Source organism: Phoxinus phoxinus (assembly GCF_949152265.1).
Source record: "Phoxinus phoxinus genome assembly, chromosome: 3".
NCBI classification, from domain to species: domain Eukaryota; kingdom Metazoa; phylum Chordata; class Actinopteri; order Cypriniformes; family Leuciscidae; genus Phoxinus; species Phoxinus phoxinus.
The window spans coordinates 22,435,018-22,455,024 of NC_136878.1; the positions used below are offsets into that span (position 1 = coordinate 22,435,018).

Consider the following 20,007-nt stretch of genomic DNA (forward strand, 5'->3'; position numbering starts at 1 on the left):
ACTGAGAAAATTGGAGAACCTGGTATGAAGGAGAAAGAAAGGGGGAGTGTCTTGCAGTGGAAAAGTACAGCTCTAACGAACAACGACAGCAGCGGTGGAACTGGCCCGCTTTCGGTTCGTTAGCCATGCAACTGAAAGTTTACGGATTGTATTGTTGTATTGTTAACATACACCATGTTGTGCCTGATGACAAGGCTGGACTTAAACATCTGGGAAATCTGAGTAACGGCACACATTTAGAGACTGAAAAACACATACATCAGCAGCACTTCAAACAGAGCCGTTGGTGCTCCCGCAGTCAACATTACAGTGTATTAATGCTTATTAATGAGCATGAACTACCTCTTCACGATTTTACCGTCGTACTGTAACAGCCTCTAGCATGGAAAAGCCACAGCCAGGTTTCAAATGACTTGCAATGTCGGAGAAAAGTGACATGTCTGCTATCAATTTATATCTGCGCACTTTTTCTTTCACTTTGTATGATATATTATTGGTAAAACCTGCATGTTTCAGTGCGTATGTTTTCTATTTACAGTTGGCTCAAATTGCTGGATACGCAGATGTGAACACAAATGGTGTGCTGCTGCCCTCTGCTGGCTGCATTTGAGACATGAATCCAATAAATAATAGTGACATTGTGCTTGTCTTTCCATCTCTGATTAATTTAAGCATATGGTAGCAATGAAGTGCAAAAACAGGAACAAAGTCAGTCATTTGAGAACAGGTGACAAACATGTTACAAGAATATGAGATCATTCTAGAAACTAAAATAAGCGACTGATGTTCTTGTCATTCTAATGTGAAGGCACCTTTTGTTTCCACAAAGTTGACGCATTTTCTGACGAACTTGAAGCCGAGGTCATTCAGCTCCACTGAGAAAAACAAAACAAAAAGTAATATTACATATAATAATCACGGTTCATCATCCCTGTTTGCATTTCTCGGTAGGCTACAGGACAATATTTATGGTGCAATTATACATGGTATTGCACAGGTATGCAAGTATCAGAATCTATTAAGAAGCATTTTCTCCATCTATTTTTAGAATTTCTCATGTTCTGCAACTTTTCTCTTTTTAGAATTTGTTATGTATTTTATACTTGATCAAAAACTGACCAAAAAGTAGGGATACATTAAAACAGTACCAATGTATTACCATGTATTGTGGATACTATATTACCATGATGTACTATAATACTCTTTGAAGTCCCATGTAGATAAATATTTAAATAAAACAACATAAGTTTTCATATCAAAGTTTTACGGTATTATCATCTGATTTCATCACAGTACATAAAATAAATGTTGAAAAGCAAAGATTTCGATTTTAATCATCTTTGAATACCACATATAGTAGCTGACAGACATCACTGAAATATTCTTGAGATATCACACACCTACACTACTGTCCAAAAGTTTGGTGAGAACACTTTTGTAACATTGTACATTTCTTTACTGTCACTTTTGATCAATTTACTGCATCCTTTCTGAATAAAAGTACTAATTACTAATTAAAAATCTTACTGACCCTAAACTTTTGAACAGTATTGTATCTATGTGACCTTTCTTCCAAGGGAGCAGTCAACCCTTTTTAGAAATGCTCAAATCAGAAATGCTATTCCTGTGAGACATTTAGCACATTCAGGTTTTCTGACATGTGGAGGACTAGGGCGGTATAATTATTATAATTAAGCAGCAAATAAATGTCAGTGGTTTTCTGATTAAAACAAGCATCTGTACTTATATACTATAGCCCTGCTGAAGTGAAGTTATACTTACTCTCTGCCTGCTTTTGAATGGGAGAATGATATATCTGGAACAGAAACCACGAAGGATCAGAAACATGATTATAAACAGTAGCGAGGGCTCTTAATGAGGAGTGAGGAGAGATAATGTTAAACCCACTGGTTCCTTGCCATCCATGGCCTCTATCCACTGCTTCCTGTTGAGCTCAGAAATTGCCTGGAGCAGGACAGGGCTGCACCTATGGTAACACGACACAAAAATACTTAAGACAAACTGCAATGGAGTAAATAAAGCCTCTTATTGTTTGTGTGAATGTTCTCCAGTATCAAACAAATGCCTGCACATTGCAGAGCGCAACTTCACAGTTCAAGAAGTAAAAATGTTTTTACAGAAGAGTTTATGTAAGTGCTAAAAAAATAGGAGCTTTCCAGTTTACTGACCCTCCTCTGGTCCAACTAAAACCTTTGTTATAAGTGAAAAAAGCCCTGAGAATGAGTAAATAATAGAGGCAGGACCCTCACCTTTCAATTGTCTCAATGTCAAAGCAGAAGCGTTTATCAGTGGAGTCCGTTTTACGGCGTATGCAGGTCTTCAGTGTGAGCTGAGCTGTGGTCTGAGAAAAACAAAGAGACAAACGTAAGAGAAAAGGGCTGGCACAAAGTAATAATCCTATCTGTAATCATTTTGCACCTGTTTGGTTCCTGGCTTTTGTTCCATTGGCACCATAATGAATAACTTGTTGTCCTTGAAGTATTTACAGTAATACTTTATCCAGGTTACGCCAAGAGCCCCTTGAGACAGAAACAGAGACAGAAAGACAAATAGCATTTGTATCGTTTTAATTATTGATTGGATACGATCCGGTAGTATACACAGTATTGTAAGGGATAATGTACAATCAATATTGCTAAATTAAATCCTGACCAGGGACTGACCCAGACGTGAAATGGAGGGATCTTGTATGACCCTTTTTCTAAAGACTGTCTGACTGTATATTATCCCACTTATCACTTGCCAAATAAATGGTCATAAAATGATTGATTTGAGTTTATATTATTTTATTATGTAAGAAGACGGAGATCGCAGAGTTCTACCATAGAGACATGACTCTAGCGCAGCTACAAGAAAGCCAACAACAATGAATTATACAGTTTAGCGTCATTATAACAATATACAACAATATCTGAGTGCAGAATGCTGCGTTTGACCAAAGAGAAAGCGGTGTTATGAATGATTTTATTAATTATCATAACTCATTAAGGTTTGTGCTGTGTGTGGATCTTTACAATTACTAGCTGCTCTTTCTTCACAATAAAGTAATATTTTAACTGAAGGTCAATGGACTGCATGTGTCAGGCTGGTGATTACCACAGACAAAAATATTAAATTGTCCCATGTTTAAAAAAAATAATTATAAAGCTATTACAGTAATTCCTTTATAATGGAAACTTAGCATGTTTTGAAGTTATGGTGTGATCAAATTGCATACAATTTGCATATTTGTGAAAGGATACCAAAGAAGAAACACAGAAGGGATGCAATGTAACTGCATGCACAAGACCAACAAGCCTTTGTTGATGTGTAGCAAATTCATGTAAATACTTATATGAGCTTCATACCTCTGGTCCACTTAACTACAAAGCTCAAGTGTTTTTTCTGTTTCCTGCACATTTATGAACACTGAGAGTGTTCAACATCTCTCACATGCCGTGCTGCAGAACTCACATTTCTCCTGCACATAGAGGTATCCCTCCATAGTCGCCTGCTGGCCGTGTCTCAAACAGAGCTTTGCCGAACCCTTCATCCTCTTCATTAGCTCTTCCATCTCCTCTCTGGTGCTCTCAAAGTGGTTACGGGTCTACAACACCAGGAGCCGATCAAAAAAACACATACAGTACATATTACATACATATTACCAGGAGCCATTAAAACTGCTCCAAAAGTTTTAATTTGCTCCAAAATCTTAATTATAATTCATATTAATTACACTACTGTTCAAAAGTTTGGAGTTCATATGTAGTACTTTTATAAGCAAGGATGTATTAAATTGATCAAAGGTGACAGTAAAGACATTTATAATGTTACAAAAGATATTATGTATTTCAAATAAATGCTGTTCTTTTGATCTTTCTAGTGTAAACTAAAATCGGCACACTGCCACTGCTAATTCCAAAGGATTCATTTATTGAACAACGTTTCAACCCGAAGGTCTTCGTGCCGACCTTCGGGTCGAAACGTTGTTCAATAAATTAATCCTTTGGAATCAGCAGTGGCAGTGTGCCGATTTTAGTTTACTCTGAAGTGCTTGATTTGATCGGGCACCTGCCTGAAGTTTTCTAGATGTGCGCATACCACTACTTTGAATTCTTTTGATCTTTCTACTCACCAAACGCATCACGGTTTCACAAAAACATTAAGCAGCACATCTGTTTTCCACAGACAATAATAAGAAATGCTTCTTGAGCACCAAATCAGCATATTACAATGATTTCTGAAGGATCATGTGACACTAAAGACTGGATAAATTACATTTGAAAATCTATTCAATTAGAAAAAAGTTATTTTAAATGGTAGCAATATTTTTGATTAAATAAATGCTGCACTGGGTTAACATTAGAGGCTTATGAACATTTGTTTAAAAATCTTACGGACCCAAATTTTTAAAATATTATTTATACATTTACATTTAAAATATTACAATAATAGTAATAATACTAATTTAAATTACCGGTAATCAACATTAATGTATAAACCATATTAATAATTATTAGCGTAATCCTGTTCATTTTCTTCATCATTTATTAAGCCTGTATGTTCACAACAACACAACAACATTGTGAATGCAATAAACTGTAATCCATTTAGTGAAAGACACTTTGGATAAAAGCCTCTGCTAAACGACCACTCAAAAATCATTTAAAATACACAGTCAAGAACAAACCATATCAGGATGAAAGGTTATAGTCATTATTGATCGGTAAAGCTCTCACATTCTGTAGACTGAGCTGAAGCTCCTGTTTATATGGAAGGAAGTCCTGTGTCATCTCCACAGTGAGATTATTCAGAGTTAGGATGCTCTGCAAAAACGCTAAAACCTGCCAATCACACGGACACAACGCTATAAACACAACATGCTTTAGTCAATTAATTAATTGTATCAATATGAATATAATTGCTGTGTCTTAAAAGTGCAGTAAGCGATTTCTGAGAAATGCTGTTGAACGTGGATCGGACCGAGCACAACAATGCACTTGTAGCCAATCAGCAGTAGGGGGCGTATGCACTCATGATGGGGGAGGAGAGAGGGTGAGCAAGAGATAGATTTTAAGGCGAGACACGGCAGGCAAAAACATCAGGTTTTTTTTCACTGGTCAATTTTGAGATTTTGGGATATTTGTCTTCAATAACATGTCTTCTTTCAGACTTGTGGTGAAAAAAGTCCAAAATACACATTTAGGTCTTTATTTTACTACACTTTGTTTATTTGCGTCTGTAGATTTCTCCGAAATTCAACAAAAGTTGGCGTTCTTAATCAACGCGCTGCTCCGCGATCTCTCTCTGCTTCCTTTAAAGGTAGGGTAGGTCAGAATTGTCTAAAAAAAACTTTTATTCAAATTTGTTTAAACTGTCTTTATATACCAATGCATAATTAAAATGTAAGTACTCTGATAAAAAGAGTATAAAAATCGAGTGACTCTAGACCGTTTAATCTTCATTAAACACAGCTCATTAATTCCATTCACTCCCACCTAAAAACGGGTGCGCGACTGCGCGCACGTGGGCAGAGCCAGTAATAACGGCGGTAGTCATGGCGACGTCGAGTGACAGTCGCGCAAGCCAATCCTGTGATTCGTCCCGAATGGAAATAATGAGCTGTGTTTAATGAAGATTAAACGGTCTAGAGTCACTCGATTTTTATACTCTTTTTATCAGAGTACTTACATTTTAATTATGCATTGATATATATAGAAAGTTTAATCAAATTTGGTAAAAAGTTTTTATATAAATCCTACCTACCCTACCTTTAATCTCACACATCGTTGGAAAGCGCTCTCTCCTTTACAATGCTGTCGGATCAAAATATGGTCATTTCCTTTTAATCAGCAACCAATCGTGAAAGTATATGGGCATTTAACTCTAAAAGCGAAATCTCATTGGCTGATGGCTCATTGCATCATGTGACGCGCTCTGACATTTAGATGTGTGTTTTTGGCTGTTTTTCTGTTCAGTTGAAGGCCATAAATGCTGTGTTTATAAGTTTTGATGTGATTTAGGTGGTTTGTATTGCTGTTGCTAATGATTTGATAATATATTGTGTCAGTAAATAGTTGTTTCCACTAAAAAAGTATTGAATTTTTTGAATTACAAATCTTTAAATGCCTTTTTCTCAAAATGAGTTTTTTGTCATTCTCCAGTAGAAACATCTCAGCCTATGTAACACCTATGTGCACCAAACTTTCCGGTTATACACTTAGCAGTATTCTGAAGATATGTTCAGAGGGATTTGTTAATAAATCATTCCTGGCCTGATTTATGTGAGATTTTAATAAAAAAAAATATGGCGATTTTTTAAGGCTATGGACAGTATATTTTGATTTCCTAGGTCATGAAAGCATATATCCTGAAATCCCTCTGAACATTTTTCATCTTGTGTGTAATCAAAATGAAAAAAGAATTTTGCACCTGGCTTTATCATATGTTCAGATCTATCTACCGAAAATATATGCAAAATTGTGCATATTTAATGAGAAAAAGCCAAATTTGCATAATTAAACATACAAATTTAAAAAACTTGTAATACATTTTTTTTATGAACTTGTGTAAGTAATCAACTGAGGAAGTTTCATGGTGATATCTATTATTTTAAAATTGTACCATATTCACCTGTAGTGTCTCGCCTTAAGAAAGACTGTAGAACGAGAGATAGCTGAGTGACATTACAAAATAGAAAAGGTCAGAGGAATATCACTAGAAAAAGAAGGGTTATGATCAGGCAAGAGCTTTAGAACCCGCGTTAATGTTAGATAAGCTTTCCAGCGCTGGAGAGACGTTAGAGAGCGGGAAAACCTGAAAACGGACACAGAGGTTGCGTTCTTTCTGCTCCATAGGTGTGTACATTGGTTTTGAGTGTGTGTTGCTGGCGACTAACAACAAAGTCTTGCTTGTATATACTTGTATGTATGTACATTTTATTTTACTTTATTTAGCTTTGATTCTGCTACATCCACTCTTGCATTTAATTCTTGCGTGTTCATTTTGGGGGCGGAGCAATGACGAGAGGGGTGTATTTGTTTGGGATGATTTCAAATATCAACAGTGTTCAACAATAAATTACTTACTGCACCTTTAAAGTCTTCATTTATGCTCCTATAGATGCTTTCTTGTAAACACAATCAAATATATGTTACTACAAAACAGATATTAAAATAATAATAAAAAATAGAAGTGTGTATATGTGCTTGAGGAAAAGGAAGTTCACACGCACAGGCTCCACAACATCAAACTTCTTCCTGTCCTGAACCTGCTGAATCTTGTACACATATTCAATAGACGACTCGTAAAATGTCTGACGCTCCTTATCCAACTGTTCATCCGCCTATAAACACATATAAGCACACAAAAAAAGATTATATTATTGTGTTATTTTTATTTTTTATTATTTACTGTATTTACAAATATACCTCCTGTAGCTGTGTCTCTTTTTTCTTTGAGGACAGGTTGACATGTTTGTCCAACTGAGAGTAATACTTCTCACTCTCCTTCTCAAACTTCTTTCGTCTTTCCTGAAACACACGCATGCAAACAAACCTGAAACTGGGAATATGATACCTGGAAGACTGGAGTGGAAGTGCTTGAGTTTACTAAAAACCATTCTTAATAAGAACAAAACAGAAATTGTCCTTATAAAACTTTTTGCAGACTTGTAACTGGTTCCTTACAACCTATAATTTCAACTAATAATGTATGAGTAGCCACAATAAACTCAGCTGAAAGGAAACTGATACTTCAGTAATGTTAACTGAGGCATGCTCATGGAAAAAAAAAGTCTAATCCAGTGAAAAGTCTTTGGAATTTTGAAACTTTCCATATGTCTCCGTGACTCTTTCTCAGTCTCTCTAAAACAAATAGTTTTTCCATGGATCCTCCAGTTACTGACAAATTGTGTGTGTGTGTGTGTGTGTGTGTGTGTGTGTGTGTGTGTGTGTGTGTGTGTGTGTGTGTGTGTGTGACACACATATGAAAGCCCATACAAACAATGTCTTTATATATAATATGTGTATATATTTGTGAGCTGTGGTGTGCTGTACCCTTTGCTCTGAGAAAGGAAGTAGAGGTGGAAATTATGAGCATGCTCACACACATGTGGTCATGTGGTGTGTTCTTAATGTGTAAATGTGTATAATAAAAACTCACTTTTGTCACTCCAATCTGCTCTTTCCTAAACTTCTCCAAAGGTTTGATAAGCAAGTCACAAGCATTCTGGACCTGCAAGAGAAAAGTCAGGTGAGTAAAACTCTGTTTTCATCCTAAAGCCTCTTACTGCATCTATAATAGAAAGTCTTGTCTCTAGTCTAAATCAATAAATGGGGGTCAAAGGTCAACAATGCTGTAACAATGGAACCGATGAACGTCTAGTATCCCACAATTGTAAATTTATGTAAATACGTATCATGGGTTATTTTTTCCCCATTATTCCTTATAACAAATACTGATACTTCACCATATTTAAACTTGTTTGTGTGATTGCTTCCCAGTACATACCGTGTTTTATTCTTCTTTTTTTTAAGTTGCACCCTTAATTTCCCCTAGACCAAAAATGGCTTGTGACATTTGACACAAAAACGGTGCCCCGAGTAGGAAGCGAAGAGCAATGTCCAAAATGAGCGTTCTGTCACACTGGCCAATGACAGCTAAATTTAGAAAATGTACCAGATTTATATTTAATATATTTAAATAATGTGTGTGTGTGTGTGTGTGTGTGTGTTATATTTAATATTTATATTTTTGTCTTTATGGCAAATGAGTTATTTAGCTGCTTTTCCCATATTTCTGACAATCTGCCATTATGTCACACAGCATCATATACGAGACGGTCTCGGTCTCTATGTGAAACTCCACTTGTTACACAAACAATGTGACACTACTCATCATATGTTAGTTTGGATGTAAGAAATATTACTTTCTATATTACCATTCAAAAGTTTGGAGTGAATGGAGTTTTATTAAGAAATTGCTATTATAAACTTTTTTCAGCGAGGATGCATTAAATAAATCAAAAGAGACAGGAAAGACATTTATAATGTAAAAAAAAAAAAGATCTCTATTTCAAGAGTATCTTTAAGGTTTTTTATTTTTTCTTACTTTCTATTTATCAAAGAATGCTGGGAAAAAAAATATAATGGTTTCCACTAAAATATTAAGCAGCATGACTGCTTTCAACATTCACAATAAATAATTTATTTAAATCAGTTTGTTCAATATATCAATATATATTTATCATCTCTATAGGTTAATTAATTCTGGCCAATACTATATATGAAAAAAAAAAATTTTTAGACTTTCCCCTCATATAGGATGTGGAACTTGCAGCAATAATTAAAATTGCATGCATCTGCAAATATTTATTTCAGTCCTGTCATGCACTTCACTCAACTCTGCACCTTTTAGGGAAGAAGAAGTAAAACATTTTGTCTGATTCTGGAGTTCCTGTTATACACGCCGCAGTTAAAACAGATCAGATTCATAAACAACCTCAAAGAATTCTGTGGTTGAATTTTCAGGTTTAAACCTAATGACACAAAAATCTCAACAATAACAATAACAAGTTTAACTGGCCCTTTGAGCACAGGGAGGCTAATCTTGCAGATTGTTAATGATTGACATGTGAAGATCTTTGGTATTTTGCATTTGAGTTTAGATTATGATTGATAGTGTTTTACAAGGGTATGTGAAGAAGTGCACTCCACCAACCAGCATCATTCGGCCCTCTTCCACATCCTGCAGCAAACCAGCAAACTCACGAAATGACTCAGCTGTAAAGGTAAAACATGTGGTCATGTAAACAGCACCAAGTCAAAAACAAATACATGCACAAATATACAAAACTGCCACAACACACTCCTTCCACCTTCAATTTCATCAGAACATTTGAATAAAGATGACATATCACATTAATGAAATGGACACGCTAATGAGCACAACTCCAAACAGGTTAAGGCCAGCGGTCAACTCACCGATGTTCATCTCATCATCAGTCAGAGTGTCACCAATGAAATCAAACTGGAACGACTGAAGTGTCTGAGAGAACTTCTGCACTGCTAGCGAGTAATCTGGAAACAACATCAAAACCATAAAGAAAACAGTAAACATTCCACATCAGTCTTTGTTGGTTTTTTTATTTGGCCAGAATAAATTGTTACTTATGAAGAACATCAATAGGAAAGCATTTCCTGATTCAACATATGGGTCCCACATGCTAAAAGCTTTACAGCTAGTCCACTCGGTCTGTCCACATCCCAGGGAATTTTTGTTAAAGATTTATTTGTGGCGTTTTTTGCCTTGAGATAGGATAGTAAAGGATAGTAAAAGTAAACGAATTGGGAGAGAGAGGGGGGCGGGATAGAGAAAGGTCTGCGAGCCAGGACTTGAATTTGGGTCGCCCGAAGCGCAACCACCGTATATGTCGGAGTACTGGACACAAGGCTATCGGCTCCAATGGGCAGCTATTTTCTATGCAAGTAACAGGCAGTTGGCGACAATTGTATCTTAAATGTCGCTTTTGTAAATCATGTTCTCCAGCTAATGTGCATGCATGTTCTTGAGTGAAAAATTGAGAGATGCTTCTATAAACAAGGCAATTGGCTATTTTAATTGAAAGGAGGGATGTTCACGTTTAAGTTGTTATTTTCCTACACCTTATACTGTCTCTGGCTTCAAACCAGCCCCAATAAAACACTCTCTATATCAACTCTCACGGTTTTACTGAAGACAAAAAGACAACCACGGCCAGGAAATTCAAACACAAACAACCTTTCAACACGTTGATTGGTTGCTGGCCACTTAGCATATGAAGCCAATGATTACTCTGAGAAATAAGAAAAGCAGCTTTATTGCTAAATGAAATCAGATGTTGTGGGACGCAGTGAGGATGGAATTATGTCTCAAACTCTCTACACAGGTTCAGTGCCAGAACACACACGCACAGCAAGACAGGCCACTGTCAGATGCATTCATCCAAAGCCTTTTACATTACTGTAAATGCTGGGACGTTCTCCCAACCAAACCAAGGGTTTAGAAGTATTTTGATCATGGGCCTATGAAAAGAAAGCATTAGTGGGTACTCAGTAACTCTCCAGATCTTGGGTCCCTCTTTCAGAATCAGACATGCTGTAGCTAAAAAACAGTATTGATATTATCTATAAATGATCATATCAATAAACTATATATCCTATATATTTTGTGTGTGTGTGTGTGTGTGTGTGTCACAGGGCCGGCTCTAGGTTATTTGGTGCCCAAGGCGAGAGTGTGCGAGAGTGCTTATTTGCTTTTCTGTTCACTAGTTTGTTTAGTTCTACTCACTGTCCACTGTCAGAGCATTGTAATGCTTTTCCAATTTTCAACATCTCTCTGTCTTTTTCTTCCTCTTTGTGGTGTGTTGGCATCCTCTTCCTTTCAACCCCTCCCTCCTGAACAGGCTCAATGTCTACTGTCTCACTCCCTCAATCTTCTTCTGTCTCCATGTGTCCCTCATCAATTGCATGATCTGTCTCCCTCCAATACTAACCAACCGCAGAACCGCAGAACCATACGTCATAGCAGTGTGAGGACGACAGTGCCAGCCTAACAGTCTGATGCCGGAAGTGGACAAGGCATTGTGCTACTCTGCGTTTCAAAGTTTAAAACAACGTTATTATAAAAAAAAATTTTAAACGATTTAATGGAAAATATATATTTTAGATATATATACCAAATATTAGCCTATAAAATATACGAATTATGTTTTGTCCTATTAACAAAATACAAGATACTAGCTAGGCCTACTATTAAGAAATATTAATTGTTTTTTCAAAGTTAAAATTATACTTTATCCATTTGTTTTGTTGTGTCAAATGATTACAAATATACATTTAACAAAGCTTAAAAAAAATTAAAACAAAGCTTGAGTGTTTGAACATTTGATTTAATTGAAAAGCATGTTTAGACCATACACAACATAATTCTATGATGGACTAAAGAAATAAAATATGTGAAAATTATGTAAAATGTGTTTTTTCCTCTGAAATAGGAAAAGCATCACACACTGAGCTGTACCTGCTCCAAATAAATAGCCTAATAGTAATAAATAAATAAAAAATAAAAAAATCGAACTAAATAAAATAAATATATAATATATGCACATGAGTTAATCCTGAGGCGCCCTTTTTGTTAGCAGAGCAGTATTTTTAAACTGTCAAGATGGGACAAATTTAATAAAAGAGCCTTTCGTGTTTCGTTTCTAGTTCAAAGAAGACATGGAAGTTTTTCTTTACGAGTGTCATGACGAAAGGCGCCTCAGGATTAACTCCATGTGCATGGAGTTTTGATTTATTTTATTTATTTGTCACTTGACAATTATTGTTAAATGTGTGCCTGCATAACTTTTATAAGATTTATTTTCTTTGATATAATTTTAATATAATATAATACATTTAGTTCGATTTTGTATTTGTATTTAATTACACAGCTAGTGTGTGATGCTTTTGCTATTTCAGAGGAAAAAACACATTTTATTTAAATAAATCATTTTTGTTTTTTTCAGTCCATCATAGAATTATGTTGTGTATGGTCTAAACTATTTTTTCAATTTAATCAAATGATCAAACACTCAAGCTTTGTTTTCATTTTATATATTTTGTTTTTGTTTTAAGATTTGTTAAATGTATATTTTTAATCATTAGACACAACAAAACAAGTGGATAACGTATCATTTTAACTTTTAAAAAACTATTAACATTTCTTAATAGTAGTATATTGTCTTTTGTTAATAGGACAAAACATAGTTCTTATCTTTTATAATATTTGATATTAATATATATCTTTTCCATTAAATCGTTAAAAATATACATTTATAATAACGTTGTTTTAAACTTTGAAAAGTTCCAAAACACAGAAGTAGCACAATGCCTTGCTCCGCCCACTTCCGGCATCAGACTGTTAGGCTGGCGCTGTCGTCCTCACACTGCTATGACGTATGGTTCTGCAGTTCTGCAGTTGGACCCATCTCGTCTCTCTTCCTCCATCTTCTGCTGTCTCCATGTGTCCCCTCTTACTCTTCCATCTCCTCATCTCTCGCTGTGTCCCTAAATTGTATCATTAATATTTATTAATATCCTACATGAATGCCCTGATACTAATAATTTGGGGTAAGGATTAGATAAGGTGAATGTTCAAACTTATTTTCTATGCAAGTCAGAACTCCATCCTCCATCATGTGCTGTCTTCATGTGTCCCTCAAGGTGATCTCTCTTCCTCGCCTCATGTGGCTGTGTCCCTTAATGATTAACACACTAATATTTATTAATATAATATCCTAAATGAGTGCCCTGAATCTATTAGTTCAAGGCTAGGGTAAAGTAGATTATGAGAAAGTTCAAAAGAATATTCTATGTCAGAACACTAGGCTAGTTAGCCTAGTGCCCTGAATCTATTAGTTCAAGGCTAGGGTAAAGTAGATTATGAGAAAGTTCAAAAGAATATTCTATGTCAGAACACTAGGCTAACTAGCCTAGTGTTCTGACATAGAATATTCTTTTGAACTTTCTCATAATCTACTTTACCCTAGCCTTGAACTAATAGATTCAGGGCACTAGGCTAACTAGCCTAGTTAGCCAGATCAGACCAAAACAATGGGATTAACGTTAGCCATGCTAGGCTAGGCTAACAAGGTAAGGCTCTCAAGGCATGCTTATGTCTGACTGTCTTACTTCTGTCCTTCGGTTGAGACGTAAAACCGAGGTTCTGACTCTCTGTGGTCATTAAATAAATCCCATGGCACTTCTCGTAAAGAGTAGGGGTGTAACCCCGGTGTCCTGGCCACATTCCCTCCATTGGCCCTTACCAATCATGGCCTCCTAATAATCCCCATCCACTGAATTGGCTCTATCACTCTCTTTCCTCTCTCCACCTGTATCTGGTGTGTGGTGAGCACACTGGTGCCGTTGTACTGTGGCTGCCGTCGCATCATCCAAGTGGATGCTGCACACTGGTGGTGGTCGAGGAGAGACCCCGACATCATTGTAAAGTGCTTTGGATGTACAGTAGTACATATGAAAGTGCTATATAAATGCCTCATTCTATTCGTCTATTCATTCAACTGTCATCACTCTTGTGAGGAAATGCATTCAAAAACAACTCTGACTCATCCTCAACTTCTTCAATATAGGATTCATCAGTTTGTTTCATAATATTCATCAAAATCTTTTCTGCCTCAGACAGTTCCATGTCTGCTGTGTCAGCCATTTTGAATGCTGTTTTAGGGCACGAACTAAACTTACGCCCTTCTGGCTCCAAACATTACTCACACTTTTGTGTTAGGTCTTTATTGTTTATCTGAAAAATAGAAACTATCCAGTGAGCAGCAGTTCTGTGGGCGAAAATGCCTTGTTGATGCCAGAGGTCAGAAGAGAATGGCCAGACTGGTTCAAAGCTGATAGAAAGTCGACTGTAACTCAAATTAACCACTCGTTACAACCGAGGTATATTCAGGAGAGCATCTCTGAATGCACAACACGTTGATCCTTGAAGCAGACGGGCTACAGCAGCAGAAGATCACACCGGGTGCCACTCCTGTCAGCTAAGAACAGGAAACTGAGGCTACAATTCACACAGGCTCCAAAAAATTGGACAATAGAAAATTGGTAAACTTTGCCTGATCTGATGAGTGTTGATTTCTGCTGTGACATTCAGATGGTAGGGTCGGAATTTAACATTAACAACATGAAAGCATGGATCCATCCTGTCTTGTATCAACAGTTCAGGCTGCTGCTGGTGTAATGGAGAGTGGGGAATATTTTCTTGGCACACTTGGTCCATTAGTACCAATTGAGCATAGTTTAAATGGCACAGGCTCTCTGAGTATTGTTGCTGACCACGTCCATCCCTTTATGACCACAGTGTACCCATCTTCTGATGGCTACTTCCAGCAGGATAACGCACTATGTCACAAAGCTCAAATCATCTAACTGGTTTCTTGAACATGACAATGAGTTCACTATACTCAAATGGCCAATCCAAAAGAGCTCGTGTGGGATGTGGAGGAACAAGAAATCCGCATCACGGATGTGCAGCCGACAAATCTGCAGCAACTGCGTGATGCTGTCATGACAATGTGAACAAAAATCTCTGAGGAATGTTTCCAGAGCCTTGTTGAATCTATGGGACGAAGAATTAAGGCAGTAATTTCTATACATATTTTAAAATGTAATTAATTCCTGTGATGGTAAAGCTTAATTTTCAGCATCATTACTCCAGTCTTCAGTGTCTCATGATCCTCCAGCAAACATTCTAATATGCTGATTTGGCACTCGATTATTATCAAATATTATTGGTATACCACTATCAAATCAATTATGGTTATTTTTATTATCGATGTTGAAAACTATTTTTTTCTGCTTGATATTTTTGTGGAAACAAAACAACACAGGATTCTTTGATAAATAGAAAATTCAATGAACAGCATTTATTTAAAATAGAAACCTTTCGTAACATTATAAATGTATTTTACTGTCACTTTCAATCAATTCTTCAATTGAATGCACCCTTGTTGAATAAAAGTATAGATAAAAAAAATGTCTTACTCACCCCATTCTTTCGAATGTTAGTGTATCACGGTTTCCATATTCATAACCATATATAATTCCAAAAATATTAAGGAGCGCAACTGTAACATTAATAATATAAAGACATTTTTCTTGAGCCCCAAATCAGCATATTCAAATATATTTTTGTTATGATGCTGAAAATTCATCATCTTTAAAATTCCGCTAAATTAAAATGTATTTATTCATTATAATATAATAATAATATACCAATATTTTCTAATAATTTTAATGTAAATATTCTAATAAAATCTGGGCTTCTGCATTTCTACAGATTAATTTCCAGAAAAATAGAAACTGATTGATTTCCACTCTCTTTTACTGATCAATAGCCAGGTGAGCCATTCTTCCCTAACTCTTTCTATCTCTATCTCTCTCTAGTTGTGCTCTGTACTGTAGGCCTGCACACTCTGTGAAGTGTGCGGTGCTAACAGAGGAGATGGCTTAAATGATTATATCCCCTCTGATGAAAAATAAACAAAGAGTGTGTTTGTCTAAAGCATGAAGAGCTGGCATGACGGACCACCCTCTCCAAACTAGATCACAAAACCCGCCCTGTCCAGCCCTCTGGCAAACACAAACACGGATCTCAAAAGGGAGCTATTTTACTCTTGCAACATTAGACAAGAAGTGATGTAATAGAGGTGTTCTTGAAATGTACGACTAAGTGTGTATGACAAAGTGTCAGCTTGTACTGCAGGTTATAAACTACTAAACCCACAAGAACCACATCCTGGCTGGTAGAAGAGAACCAGACTCGGCTGAAAAACTGGTCAGTGCAGTCAAACACAGAATGACAGAATGAGATTGCAAAACTAAACAGATGTTTGAATGGAGAGGTGCCAAAGAGTGTTGTGCAAAAGATTATTTGATAATTTGTTCATCAATGCTTTTGAAACCACAGCAGCTACAACAATTCTGTATTAAGCAGGATGTTTGTTGAAGCCTTCTGAAAATCTGCCTTGTTGATATTCTCTGTTTAGTCATAACATGAGCAATAGATCTCCAAGGAGGTTCCTCATCATTGGAGAAAATAAAATGCTCCACTCCCTGTGTCAAGTTTCACATCCACACAGCACCCGCGATATCCCTCAAAAAGTGCAAAACTACATAAACGCAGGAAGTAAGCATATCGAAACCACTGAGTCAGGTCATATGACTTTAGAAGCTGCAGAACTTCAGGTAGTGGATATTTATTGTGGGCTCCAGTGGTTCCTTTAGTTACCAAAGCAAATGTTACTGAAGACTCCTTCTGAGATACTGGAAGCTTCGGAGAGCAGACTGCAGTCATCAAATTACAGCCAGTCGTGCTCTGCACAGTTCCGTAAGGAAATCTGCCTTAATGGCTCAGCATTCTGCTTTTGGAGTGTTGCACTCTGAGGTATAGAATGAGGCTTATGGTTAGTCAAATTAGAAGCTTGCATACTCCCTCAGGAAAGATAAAAACATGCGTTTTTAGAAAACGGGTGCATTTATGACTTCCCTTGAAATTAGGGAAGGAAGCCTGAGAAGGAGATAAATTAAAGCTGAATCATCAAATTATTACTGACAAGAGACCAACTGTCAAGTTTTCTATCCAAACTTAGGCAGTGAAATGCAAACGGAAAAACTAACCGCCAATCAGCTGAAACTCTCCAATAAATCAGGAAATCATCTGACTGGCACAGGATTCCTCCTATTTTTGGCCAATTAATGTACATTATACTTTCCCAATAGTTACAGATTAATGAATAAGGACTTCAAATAAAAATGTTATTTTAAAAAGCAATTTCTAGCCACTTAAATAATTTTAGAGCTTGCCATGATTATTTATTTATCACTTACTTACTTATGCTTACATTTCATTGTACTTTTATTTATTGCAACATTTCATGACACATTTAATATTTTGGACTGTCTATTTACACTATGTGCAAATAGACCGCCTTGTAGGCAGAGGCTATTTACACTCTGCCCACCAATGTCTGGTTGAGCCAGACAAAATTACAAAATTACACCCATCTGAAAACAGGAGCATTGGTGACCGACCCGAGTTCGAATTCGGCTTTTACCCAACTCCTTCTCCCTTTTCCCCATCGCATATCAGCTTGAACTTGGAAGGCTGTTTATTTAAAATAATAAAATACTCAAAATAAAGTGCCTAACGGGTATTTAATAGTGGGGATAAAGAGTTGATCGGTAGAGTTAGTGTTAGGTGTAATGGGCTTTAGGGATAGGGACAAGTAATGTCCCAATAAGGTAGATAAAAATATTATCATACATTGAATATGTTATTGCATACCGTTTTATAATATAGGCCTACTACAATACAGTGAGGTGCTATCTGCCACGACTTGCACTTAGTATAAATAGCATCTAACAACTATTTACACTTAGTGCAAATAGCATATAATTACTACTTAAACATGGTGCAAAGAAAATACAGCTCTAAAATCTAGTATCGCTATTTGCACTTAGTGCCTTTAAATCTTAATTATATTTATTTATTGAATTAATTTGATCAGTTAAATATCTGCATACATAACTTAATATAATTAAATTATATTAATTATTAAAAATCTAATAACTTTTTAACATTTTATTAATTTGAATAAAAGATTGTATTACTGTTATGAATGCATTATTTGACCAAAAAAGTTACACTTTTACAATTCCCTGAACACTGATAACAAAGAGGACATGTGAGCTGTGCACTGGGAAATCTACAGCTATAATTACTATTAGATCTATATCTATAATGACTGTAATACAGCTCTAGTGAGTTTAGCAGCTTCTCCTCATTAAGCAGAAGCTAACTGTCTAAAGTGCATTGTTTGCGGTGCTAGTTCCTCTATCCTCAACTGCCTCGTTCAGGGGAACAGTATTGGAAGAGCAGGATTGGAATCTTGGAAACTTTCCATTTGTAGTTTGTTGCTTCAAAACACTTCAGAGATAAGCCGAACTAAAGAAGAGGAAGGAGGAAGAGAGACATTATCTACATCTATTGTGGCGTATGGCCATGGAAAGGAATGCTTCTTAGACTGAGAGTTTACAGCCTGCATCTCTCTCTCTCTCTCCATTTCGAGGATGCAAAGAGCCTATGAGATCAGCAGAATGATAAGCAAGCACTGATAGTAATTCATATGACTACTGGCTCTCCCTTCACAGTCAATCATCTTGTTGACACGTTCACACTTTCCAGTTTAATTCCATTTATTAATCTGGAAAATTAAAGCTCCCTGCTATAAATAAACCAACCGTCTCCTGAAAGAGCTTGCCAGCAGCATCTATGAGAGGTGCGCACCATCTGCCAGATCACTCCCTCCCCTCTCTACAATTCATAATCCCCTTAAAAACCAACCAGTGACCTGCAAGTGAAAGCTTTTTCAAAAAGCCATACGATTCGTAGGGCTTCTATGAATGAAAGGCAATTTTCCTTTGAGTAAAACTAAATTCTCTATTGATGTCGTGCGTAGTCGTTCATCTGCATGGCTTTGCAAAGGCGGAGACCTCGATCCACCTCCTCCCCCCAGCGAAGAGCACCACCACCGCTGCTGTGCTGTAAAAGACCATTTTACCTTTAATCGTGTTGATCACACTGTTCCCGTCCTTGATGACATCCTTTAGGAACTTGTTGGATTTTTCCAGCTCGTTTTCGTAGCATTTCAGTCTCTCTCGGAAATCTGGGCTGTCGGAATAGCAGTCGCTGAACTCCAGTGGAGGATGCCCCATTCTCAACCTCTGAATGATCAACGATGATAACTGGCCTTTTGTTGTCAATAAAGTACACAAACCACGACAGACGTGCCTTTTGATCACTCGGCTGTGTTATTCAAGTTGATTTCGAGTAATCGGTTTCGATAAAGTTCCCCATATTTGACTTATTGTATGATATGCACTTATAAAAACAATAATCCAACGCTCCGGTAGTGACCGTCTCCGTGTGCACGCGGTATTGATAAAAAGAGACCAAGTCTATTTGAGTTGCAAAGTAGGCTAAAACTTAAAAGTGCTGATAAAGTATTTGTGTTTCAATACTTTTCCTTGTTTTGGGGAGCCGATTGACTGACAAACGCGGGCAGGGCTACATTCTGAGCACACCCACATCATTGGGCGGCAAATGTCACTATAGTTAGCAGCTAAAATTATCAATATTATGAGGGACACACCGTTTCTTCCTCTGGGGGGCGCATGATGGCCCACAAAAGGAAATCCTCTATTGAACTACATTAAAAATCTTAGTATGTATTTTGTATTGCTACAGACATTTATAGGCTAAAAATTATAATCATTCAAATCTATTATTTGCAATCATTGGTACTTACAATACTATTGGAAGCATGCCTCTACAATCACTATTAAATTATGAATTAATGAACGCGGTATCAAGCACTCACAGACGACTATTATTGGTCTACACTGA

General features: G+C 36.6%; 1 protein-coding gene across 1 annotated transcript in view; it reads right to left on the reverse strand.

Moving 5' to 3' along the window:
- The window catches only part of ophn1 (oligophrenin 1), a 43,933-nt gene extending 24,208 nt beyond the window's left edge, over positions 1–19,725 (reverse strand). The window contains exons 1-13 of the mRNA XM_079608480.1: positions 19,163–19,725; positions 9,984–10,079; positions 9,721–9,782; positions 8,164–8,235; positions 7,431–7,532; positions 7,235–7,345; positions 4,740–4,844; positions 3,475–3,607; positions 2,440–2,540; positions 2,271–2,362; positions 1,909–1,987; positions 1,783–1,816; positions 813–875 (exon numbers count right to left, since the gene is read on the reverse strand). Coding sequence (XP_079464606.1) covers positions 813–875; positions 1,783–1,816; positions 1,909–1,987; positions 2,271–2,362; positions 2,440–2,540; positions 3,475–3,607; positions 4,740–4,844; positions 7,235–7,345; positions 7,431–7,532; positions 8,164–8,235; positions 9,721–9,782; positions 9,984–10,079; positions 19,163–19,316 — 1,204 coding nt within the window. The 5' untranslated portion in view covers positions 19,317–19,725. The remainder of the gene's footprint in view (positions 1–812; positions 876–1,782; positions 1,817–1,908; positions 1,988–2,270; positions 2,363–2,439; positions 2,541–3,474; positions 3,608–4,739; positions 4,845–7,234; positions 7,346–7,430; positions 7,533–8,163; positions 8,236–9,720; positions 9,783–9,983; positions 10,080–19,162) is intronic.
- Between the last annotated feature and the right edge of the window lie 282 nt (positions 19,726–20,007).